At 38.6% G+C, this 9845-nt stretch overlaps 3 protein-coding genes and 1 non-coding gene across 7 annotated transcripts in view; 3 read left to right on the forward strand and 1 right to left on the reverse strand.

The window, feature by feature from the left end:
* The window catches only part of gla (galactosidase, alpha), a 5844-nt gene extending 4994 nt beyond the window's left edge, over positions 1-850 (forward strand). Inside the window, exon 7 of the mRNA XM_008326403.3 lies at positions 18-850. Coding sequence (XP_008324625.1) covers positions 18-374 — 357 coding nt within the window. The 3' untranslated portion in view covers positions 375-850. The remainder of the gene's footprint in view (positions 1-17) is intronic.
* Positions 851-1070: 220 nt separating this feature from the next.
* On the forward strand, positions 1071-1189 carry LOC112488252 (5S ribosomal RNA). Its single transcript, XR_003052108.1, has one exon. It is a non-coding gene; the product is annotated as a 5S ribosomal RNA (ribosomal RNA).
* Positions 1190-2633: 1444 nt separating this feature from the next.
* Positions 2634-7654, forward strand: dnd1 (DND microRNA-mediated repression inhibitor 1). Of its 3 annotated transcripts, none has more exons than XM_008326401.3 (6): positions 2634-2782; positions 2904-3048; positions 3803-3908; positions 4892-5217; positions 6407-6533; positions 6628-7654. In XM_008326401.3, exons 2-6 carry the CDS (start codon positions 2917-2919, stop codon positions 7146-7148), a joined length of 1212 nt encoding a protein of 403 aa, XP_008324623.1. In that variant the 5' UTR covers positions 2634-2782; positions 2904-2916; the 3' UTR covers positions 7149-7654. The 3 variants fall into 3 exon arrangements, with proteins under 3 accessions (XP_008324623.1, XP_008324622.1, XP_008324621.1); XM_008326400.3 differs by having other exon boundaries at positions 2646-2746; XM_008326399.3 differs by having other exon boundaries at positions 2688-3048.
* Positions 7655-7785: 131 nt separating this feature from the next.
* The window catches only part of hars (histidyl-tRNA synthetase), a 9960-nt gene continuing 7900 nt past the window's right edge, over positions 7786-9845 (reverse strand). For both annotated transcript variants that reach the window (XM_008326397.3, XM_008326396.2), the window contains exons 12-13: positions 8832-8978; positions 7786-8013 (exon numbers count right to left, since the gene is read on the reverse strand). In XM_008326397.3, the coding sequence (XP_008324619.1) occupies positions 7954-8013; positions 8832-8978 (207 nt within the window). In that variant the 3' untranslated portion in view covers positions 7786-7953. The remainder of the gene's footprint in view (positions 8014-8831; positions 8979-9845) is intronic.

The raw sequence follows: 9845 nt of genomic DNA on the forward strand, positions 1-9845 counted from the left end.
TGTCAATTTTTCGGCAGGTGAACTTCTTTGAGCTGTGGGAGCGGCGGTTGTCGAAAAACCGCCTGGCTATCGCCATTCTTAACAACTACGAGATTGGTTACCCTAGAGAATTCCTCATCAGCTCCAGTCCCACCTGGAAATACTGTACCAAGGTGTGTAACGTCACACAGATCCTTCCTACGTATCAGGAACTGGGCATCCAGACTCCAACCACGAACCTGACAGTAAAGGTGAAGCCTTCTGGCACTGCCCTCCTGATCATCGCTCCCCTCAACAAAGCAAGCTGGGATATGGACAAGAAAACATTGAAGAAAGGTTTATTTGGCAAGTGGTGGAAGAAGACGTACGCTGTCAAAAACAACAACTCATTTTAAAATTGTCGGAAGCGGGTAATTTTTTAATAATTAATAAGTTGGTGTAATGGTCCAGGGATTTATAACTGGCTACTGTTGGTTTTTACAGCGACTTTTGAATGTAATAAATCTGTACAGTGTTTCAAGGAGTATTTCCTGTTGGTGACTTGCAGATGTTATTTATATTTTTATCAACACTACCCTCTCTTTATCCATCATATTTGGACTTGTTTAAATGTAGAAATGTCTATTTGGTTCAACCAATGGGCTTGTTTGATTATGATTGTCCAAATTCCATTGATACAAATTGACACAAAGTATTTTAATTTGTGTACTCTCCAAAACTGGGTGCGATACAGATATTGCTTTAGCTTAGTTTTCAATAAGTCATGCAGTGTATTGGAAGGCAATGTTTTGTAGGTGACAAGACGAAACAATAAAATTCAAGTTTTTACATTACAGTTTCTTTAATGTAAAAACTGAGAACTCTGCTGGGGCAACGATTCTGAAAAAGTCTTTGAAAAAAAAAATCTTGAAAATGGACTAATTTGCCTTAAAAAATAGTAATACCTTTTTATAGTTGAAATCTCAACTTGAATGGCAGTTTTGAAAACAATGAACTCGAGTGTATCTTTTATCGAACTAAGATTGTACTCCCACTGGTGAGAACACAATGAAAGGTGGCCTATAAAAAGCCCGTTTTTCTCTACAGCTCTCGCTTACGGCCATACCACCCTGAACACGCCCGATCTCGTCTGATCTCGGAAGCTCAGCAGGGTCGGGCCTGGTTAGTACTTGGATGGGAGACCGCCTGGGAATACCAGGTGCTGTAAGCTTTTTTGACCAGACGGAGGTGCTCTTTCTTTTTCATACTTTTTCAACGTCTTGCTTTTCTAGGGCAAAGACTGAACCTGGAAGTTGAAACACTTGCAGTTCATGAGGAATACAGCAGGGGCCGCTCCTGAAATTATCGTTGTCATTAACTTTTATTTTATTTTTTTTCATATTAAGGCGTTCGCTTGAAGCGTTTGTTGCCTCCCTAGCTCGATAGCCAATTAGAATAGAACAGAATTCAACTTTATTGTCATTGCACATGTCACAAGTACAGAGCAACGAAATGCAGTTTGCATTATTTTCCTGTCTGTGGTAAGAATAAAGGCAGTATTTATTTAATTTATTTGCGGCTTATTTATTATTATTTATAAGGCGCACATGATTATAAGGCATTTATATGTAAAAAGATCAATAGGGACGCAGATTTGTGGAAAAGAGCAGTGACTTACGTTGGACACTCGAGGGCGCTGTTGATGTTGTAATTCACCACTGCCCCCTGCACCACTGCCCCCCTCAAATACGCCCTCAAATGTAACAAATAAACAAGGTGGGATTAAAGGAAAGGGAATTTTCCTTTCCTTTTCCCCCCCTCTCATTTACTGTGATACAAAGGCATCTGATGTGATAGGATATTCATGCACGAGTCTATTATGGCCTAATACGTTTTAAATAATCTTTAAAGCCTGGTAAAAATGGTAAATTCCAATATTTGATGGAATAGAGAATTCATATTTTTTGTTTTAAAAAGGGAGATTAAAAAGTAGATTGTGTTTCATGATTATGGAAGAAATTGCTATTGTCGTGTCAGCTAATATTACATCAGCAGTTGTGTCATGCAATATGTTTTCATTCTGAAAAGCTATCTACTAAATAAATGCAACTACATTATGCTAAACTTTTTTGTGCACTTACTGTTGCAACATTAACAAAAACATCATTGATAAAGAAAAAAAGAAGAAGACCTGACCAACAGTTATGATGGAAATTCTCTAAATTACATTCAACACAGGTTCTGTTATTCTGTAGGGTTATAATTGAATGGTTCCAAACCAGTGTTTCCCAACCTTTTTGAGTCAAATGCTACATTAGAAACATTGCTTCAAGCTCTTCTATAGAACAAAATCAGGTAAAGTTCCAACTTACGATTTAGTCAAAGTTTGCTTACTTGCTGTAAAACCTGGGTGTTTTAGTATGCTGATACACTCGCAGGAATTGAAGAAAGACATCCAAAGGTCTTCAACTGCTGTTTTTTAATTAATTATTTTATTTTCATAATCATCTGGTTCTGCCTAGTGGGAGTATTAAACCGCTATACCTTTCACTATGGCACATACGAACTAAGATAAATGATTTGTAGTAAATAAAAAATACTATTTTTCGACCAATTAAGGAAAAACTATGGCACATACGAACTAAGATAAATTATTTGTAGTAAATAAATACTATTTTTAGACCAATTAAGGAAATTTTGATTATTTACACCTGGTGATCTTTCCGTACACTCGTGCCGCGCCACAGCGGTTGGGACTCACTCTTTTCAGCACTACACAACGTGATTGGTCAGCGTTCAACACAGTGTAGAGAAAGTTAAATACGTAAATATTTGTATTTTTTATTTCCGTTGTTGTCAAAATGAAAGCAACAAAAGAATTATATATTAATAATATCTGTATTGATGATGGATCAGTTGTCCACAATTCCCTTTTCCTCATTTAGATATAAATTGCCTATGTGGTCACCCCCGCTTCCATGTTCTACTGTGGTTGGGCTCAGCGTGGAATGTGTGAACACCACTGCATTAAAACAAACATCTTTGACCGCAGTCATGGTAGAAATGATGGAAAGTGTGATGCACTGCGAGGTAAGTGTTAAGAGTAAACAAAAAAAGTTTTTAAACGCAGATAGTGCAGACGCAAATACAATAAAAGGTCGGTGTTTCATTATTTGTCTCGTGTTGGCGAGGTTGATTAGAACTTAAGTATTTTGGCGGTTGCAAAATGGCGGTCGCATCAAACGTAATGCCATTCTCCTCAGTGTCTAAACTTCACCTGCTTTTTGGGCCGTAGAAACTTCGGTCATCAGATGTCAGTTTATGACCGTGACTCATATTAAAGTATCGATACTTGTCAACTATTTTCGTGTTTTTCTTCGCACTATACCGTTCACTGATACAACCAGGATCTAGGCCAACGCTATGGTATTTCGTCCTATCTTCAATACGTCAGTAGTCATTTTTATATTTATATAAAGCCTTGACTCTGAACAGATTGAAAATGAGCGAATTGGTAATAATATTAAGCAAACAGAATACATTTACTTTGATAGAGTATTTTATCTAAGGGTAAAATATGTTTAATAAGTTTTAGTCACCATTTCTTTTAAAACTTTACAATTTGGTTTCGGGTGATTGGACTCAAGTATTTGTTTGTGCAATGCTTCAAAACAAATGATTGCTATGGCAATATATACATATCTTGATGGTATGTGAGGTTTGTTGCTGATTTTCATAGTCCTCTGATTGTATAGGATATTTTAATTTTGTTATATTCTTAATTCATTTTACTGTTAGCTAAGGTCAAATTACTTAGAAGCTGTCTGGTGTTTTTTTTCATTAGGTGATGAACCCTGAGCGCATACAAGCATTTAACACGTGGGTAAAAGCAACCAACACTAAACTGACTCAAATAAATGGTCAAAGGAAATATGGAGGACCACCTGAAGGTGAGTGAAGTGTTTTATGTGGTAACTTTCAGCACATGGTAAGAAAGTGAAGGTTCTCAAAGGGATCCGTGACAAAATCTATAACAATTACAACACTTTAACAATGATCTAACTCTTCGTGATCATAGTACAAATGATCAATAAATCTATATTTGATAGACCATAGGTTCTTCAATATGGCAAAGCTTTATTTGTTGCGTTAAGTTTTCATATCTATCAGTCTTGCCAGCAGTGAAAACAGGGCTTTTGAAAAGTATCACACTTTTCAAATGTTCTTAATTAGTTACTTTAGTTAAGGTTGAAGAAGACAACAGGACATGGAATCCAGTGGCCTAACAGAACTCTTCAACCTTCAACCATGACCTGGATGACTGAGAATATTCATAGACATACTTTAATGTGCCCCCTGCTGATACAACTTGAGGAGAAGTATGTGAGAAGTTGACTGGTGTCTTGAGATGATGGCTACATACACTGCACAGTTATCCATCTTGTTAAGCTGTACAGGCAACACTGCCCTAAAACTCTTTATTTAAACAGTATTTTCAACCACACCAAGCACAAAAGTACATAAAGTGTTTTAACAGCTACTGTATAACCAACACAGGCTTCAACATGACAGAGCTCAAACTGCTCTCAACTTTCGCCACCGTTCTCTCTTGCGCGCGCTCAACGCACATATATACGCACACAACCATTCACAGACAGACATACGCTACTAGTATAACACACAGTAACCTACCAGAAAAGTCATTGATCGCTAGCGGTATGAAAATCAATAAATAGGCCATATCATTGTTTAAGCCGCAGGGCTCAAAGCGTGTGGGGGGGAAAAAAAGTAGCAGCTTATAGCCCGGAAATTACAGTATACACTGCAGGTGATGAAATTGTGTGATATTCTATAGGCTAAGGAGTAATTGAAGGCACGATTATTTAAAACTGTAATAATAACTTCACCTCCATCTATTGATTTTTGTTGTTAGAGTGGAATGGCCCGGTTCCAGGTGCCGGATGTGAGGTCTTTATCAGCCGGCTCCCACGTGACGTTTACGAGGACCTGCTCATTCCTCTCTTCAGCTCTGTAGGACCTCTGTGGGAGTTCAGGCTGATGATGAACTTCAGTGGGCAGAACCGTGGTTTTGCTTACGCCAAGTACAGCTCATCCGCCGTAGCTGCTCAGGCCATCTTCAAGCTTCACGGACATGTGCTGGTGCCCGGGGCTAACATTAGTGTGTGTTACAGCACTGAGAAGAGAAACCTCTATATTGGAACGCTGCCAATCACTATGACGCATGACAAGCTATTAAAGGTGTAGTGGTTTGTGTTGCATTCCAAAGACCAGAAGGATCTTAATTGTTTCCTTTTATCTCCCTGTCTCTTCTAATCCTGTCCATTCTGGTTACTCCCAATGAAGATCTCAGCATATTCGACACTTGACACTAGCTGTAAATTGAATGAAAAATGTGTGAAGGTGTATATTTTAACATACAGCAGTTTAGAATATCAAGACTAGATGAGCTTTTTTTTTCTTCCAGACAGCAGTAACAAAATCAATTCCATTGCAACACAAATGAAACAAGAATGATATTGTCATTCTTGTGTCACCTGAAATAAATCTTAAAACCATTGTAATTAAAATATCTTACTCAGACCAGGCAGGAACAAGAACAAAATATAAAAAGAAAAATTATTAAAAAAAACTGCATTTAAATTTAAGATGTTTACACTGTCAGAACATCCTGATGGCAAATGCAAAAAGCTTCCCAACTTTGAACGTGTCTCCTGCACCTAGTCTTTGCTGCTGATGTTGTTGGTAGTAAGATGGTTAAAATTGTAATTTTAAATTTCTTTAGACTAAAGAACAAATAGGTCAAAGGTTAGGTCCAAAGAACGGCTCGACTTTGACCCAGAGAGAGGATCTATCGATTCGATCTAGCCGAAACTGTTTATTTGAACTATTCAGACTGTTTATGTATTGAAACTGTTATCTAAACTAGCAATACTGCTACATATTCAAACTATCATGTATTGTTATGTAACTGATTATATATATTTATACTTTCTTATATATATTTATATACATACCATGCTGATAATGTGGTATACTTTAGTATATAGAATTTAAAAAGTAATAATACACACTTGAATAATAACATTAAATATGACAACAATAACATTCTATTACAATCTATTTTATTCTTGTGTTGTTCCTGTATGTTTCTTTCTGGTGCTGTACCGCTGCTGGAGCCTCAATGTCTCACCGAGGGATTTATAAAGTTCTATCTATCTATATATCTACCATTACATGGCAAGTCAAATATAAAGTTCTATCTATCTATATATCTACAATTACATGGCAAGTTAGCCCGTAGGCATAGGTACTTTTAGAGTTGCCATTTCGAAAAATGTTGTATCAGTTTTAGGGCTTAATGTGGCCTTAAAGATTATACTGTATACAGTATTTAAATAATGTAAATGAATGACTCATCCTTATGCAGGTGCTGGAGATGATGGTGGAAGGGGTGGATAGTGTGTCTCTGAGGATGGACATGGATGGGAAGTGGGCCACGTTGGTCTTCACTTCTCATCATGCTGCCTCCATGGCCAAAAAGGTGCTGGCTGAAGGTGGGTAAGCCTCGGCTGATGAAGCTTAAATCCATTAAGGTTCTAACCAACTGGCTGCATTACCCTTTGTATGTCCTCTTCTGTTAATGTTCAGCTTTTCAAAAGAGGTTTGCATTGACCATCTTAGTCAAGTGGCAGACAGCTCTGAATCCAAACCACAATGAGCCACCTTTGACGCTGAGCAAGCGGCATCTTGGCACCATTCCTGCCCCACCTGGTTTGAATCATTCTGCCCACGTGGCTTCTGCACCCAATGTGCCACGCTCCCCAACAACAGCAGAATGCCCCACGGCCCACCTGCTTCTTTCCTCCTCTTCTCCCTCCGCTCCCAGAGCGCAGCAATTGTCTCAGGAAGAACGGGCGATGCGGCTGCACAAGCTGTGTAAGTTGCTTGATGTTGTAAAGCCACGCTGTGACGTGATCCTCTGTCATGCAGCAGTCGATGGATTCCTTCACTTCAACTACAAAGTGCACATTCCAATGGTAACCGCACCCTTCACAGGCAGGGTCATGGTCCTGCCAGGACCCTGTGCCATCAGCGTGCTAGAGGATGCTCGGCAGGCTGCAGTACAGCAGGTCATGCAGAAATTCTTCCGTGGTCAGTTCAGCCTGTAATGAGCTCCAACTTATTATTTTTCTTTCTACAGAATGTTTCTAATCATGTTTCGTATTGCTGTGGTTTCCGAGTTTGCTGAATTATGCATGTTTTAATTAGAAGTGCTGGTTACATTGTTTTACGTTTGTTTTATGCATGCCGTTGTTTGTTAATGTTGAATTGTTTTAGTAAAACAGACTGAAAAAAGTGTTCTGGTTAGTTGGTCTGAATTCTTCTACATACATTTGCAAAATAAAAAGCCACTGTGAACCTGTTATCATTAAATATTTTGAGCCCTAGTGTTTGAAGGGTTAAAGCATATTAATAAAACCACTTTAATAATTCCACCTATTCATTTTGCAGAGGGAAAATGTTTAACGCCAACCATGATTTAGGTTTTCACGATGGACCCTGCCTTTTCTCTGACAATAGCTATAATTGGTTCCCTTTATCTAGGGATCATTTAGTTGAAAGGTCCATTAAGGTGATGTACAAACACATTCAGGAAGTACTCCAACACTCAACGCTAACATTTTAATGGATGATGTAATTTCTAGCACAATTAGCATCTGCTCAATCAGAATCAAGTCAAGACAAAATGTATCATTCTGCACACATTGGCAAACAACACCAGGGAACAACAGACTACTGAGCAGGTAGGGGTTACAACCGTTTATTGAGACACTTATGCAGCCATGTAAATCATCTTACTTTAAAAGAGTTTCATTCTTTAATTCAGGCTCGACGATCTGTTTGAAAAAAAACTACAAACGGCTGAACTGGCTAAATGTTGTTCTGTTTGAAACAGCCGTCTCAGTTGAATGACTATGCTGCCGAAGTCCTCTTCCTGATCTCACTGATCAGATCAGCCCGGGGAATATCCAACTGGCAAAAGAAAGACAGATAGGTCCAGAGGTTAGGTCTAAAGCCACAGACTGCGATTTATTCTTAGTGTGTATACATACGTTTGGAAATGCATGAAATAAAAATGAGAAGAGTTAAAAGAGGTTAAAACAGTACTTTAAACCAAGGTAGTAGTTTAAAGCGAGCTTTAAACGAAGGGAGATCAGGGGCTTCCAATAAAATATGGCACGCTGGACAAAGTTGTACTGCTGTAATGTGTAAATGATAACAAGCCTCCAGTCACTAGGTGGCAGTAACTCATACAGTGGTTTGTACAGATACAAATATACATGTTATCAGGTTCTCAACAGTATTCAATTCGCCAAGGTGTTGGTAATTAGGGATGTCATGATACGATACTGGTATTGGTCCCATATCGGTAAACATTTTAGGATTGAATATTGAAAAAGGCAACTATAGCTCGTCCGATCCATTACCTAGGTATAACTAGTATAGGCTCAACGTAACTTTGAGCGACATGCCGTGAACAGGGCACACTATTGGCTCAGGAAAGGCAGCCCATGGCATGCTGAAGGAGAAAAAAAAAAGGGTATGGAATGAGATCGGCATTGGGGCTCAACGTAACTTTGAGCGACATGCCATGAACAGGGCACACTATTGCCTGAGCAAAGGCAACCCATGGCATGCTGAAGGAGTAAAAAAAGGGTATGGAATGATATCGGCATTGTCAGAAGTTGCAGTATGGGTATCAGACATGAAAGTTGTATCGAGCCATCCCTGGTGTTAATGCAAGCACACGAACAGGTACAGACCGCAGGGGTACAGTGTTCAGAGCATACCTCTTCTCTGGTGGCCACCACACGGAGTTTGACCACTTGGTCTTTCAGCTCCTGTTCCCCCAGTATGGCCACGAGTGGGATCCCTGACTCCTCACAGTGCTGCAGCTGACTTAGTAGTTTGGGGTTTTTTTTGTACATGACCTCTGCCTAAAGAGGGAGAACACACACACACAGTTCACAATGTTTCTCTGAAAGCCCCTATGGAGAAGGAAAAAAAAACTCTAAAAAAGTAGATCGGGATTTACCAGTAGATCTCAAAGGGAGTGCTGGTAGAACAAGAAGAGTGACATTTTTTAAAAATAATTAAAATTATAAATGTAATTCTACTTTAAGATGCTAATCGCTAGGGGTAATGTATGGAGCATAGAAGTACTGAGTCAGACAGTACGATGTGTACAACATATAATGTATATAATAAGCTACTCAGTTTATATGAATCAATATACATTCTGAGTTTTCAAAGTAGGTAAGTATCACTTTAGCCTGGTCATTTAAAAAAGTAGCTGCCAAGATGAAAAAGTGTGGACACCCCTGCTTTACCTAGTCTTTACAAAATATTAAATGGCTATATAAAAGTCGCAGAGATCATTCATGTGTGCATTTACAGCTCTGGAAAAAAAAAAATATTAAGAGGCCACTCCAAATTGATCATAAATCACCATTTCTTCATATTTTAGGAAGAGTTCCAGCAGTATCGTTGTTGTGTGATGATGTCAGTAGTTAAAAGAATGAACCAATGATGTTTGTTTTATTTAAACACTGAGTACTCCTGTAATTACCAAAACCAGAGAAACTACAATGCAGTTTTAATTTTTTTTTCCAACGCTACTGGGATCAGCATTGAATGCGCATTTTTGTCATGGGTAAATATCAGACGTGTGGACTCGAGTCTCATGACTTGGACTCGAGTCATCAATTTGATGACTTTAGACTCGACTTCGACAAAATGTAAAGAGACTTGGAACTCGACTTGGACTTTAACATCAATGACTCGTGACTTCACTTGGACTCGAG

This window comes from Cynoglossus semilaevis, chromosome 15, assembly GCF_000523025.1.
Source record: "Cynoglossus semilaevis isolate Cse_v1.0 chromosome 15, Cse_v1.0, whole genome shotgun sequence".
Classification (NCBI taxonomy): Eukaryota; Metazoa; Chordata; class Actinopteri; order Pleuronectiformes; family Cynoglossidae; genus Cynoglossus; species Cynoglossus semilaevis.

What these genes read in the sequence shown, in the direction of transcription:
- dnd1 (XM_008326399.3), top strand. Translation starts at nt 2,863, where the DNA reads ATGATGGATCAGTTGTCCACAATTCCCTTTTCCTCATTTAGATATAAA. An exon ending in AAAGTGTGATGCACTGCGAG is followed by an intron (nt 3,049 to 3,802) that starts GTAAGTGTTAAG and finishes TTTTTTCATTAG; the next exon opens with GTGATGAACCCTGAGCGCAT. An exon ending in CGCATGACAAGCTATTAAAG is followed by an intron (nt 5,218 to 6,406) that starts GTGTAGTGGTTT and finishes ATCCTTATGCAG; the next exon opens with GTGCTGGAGATGATGGTGGA.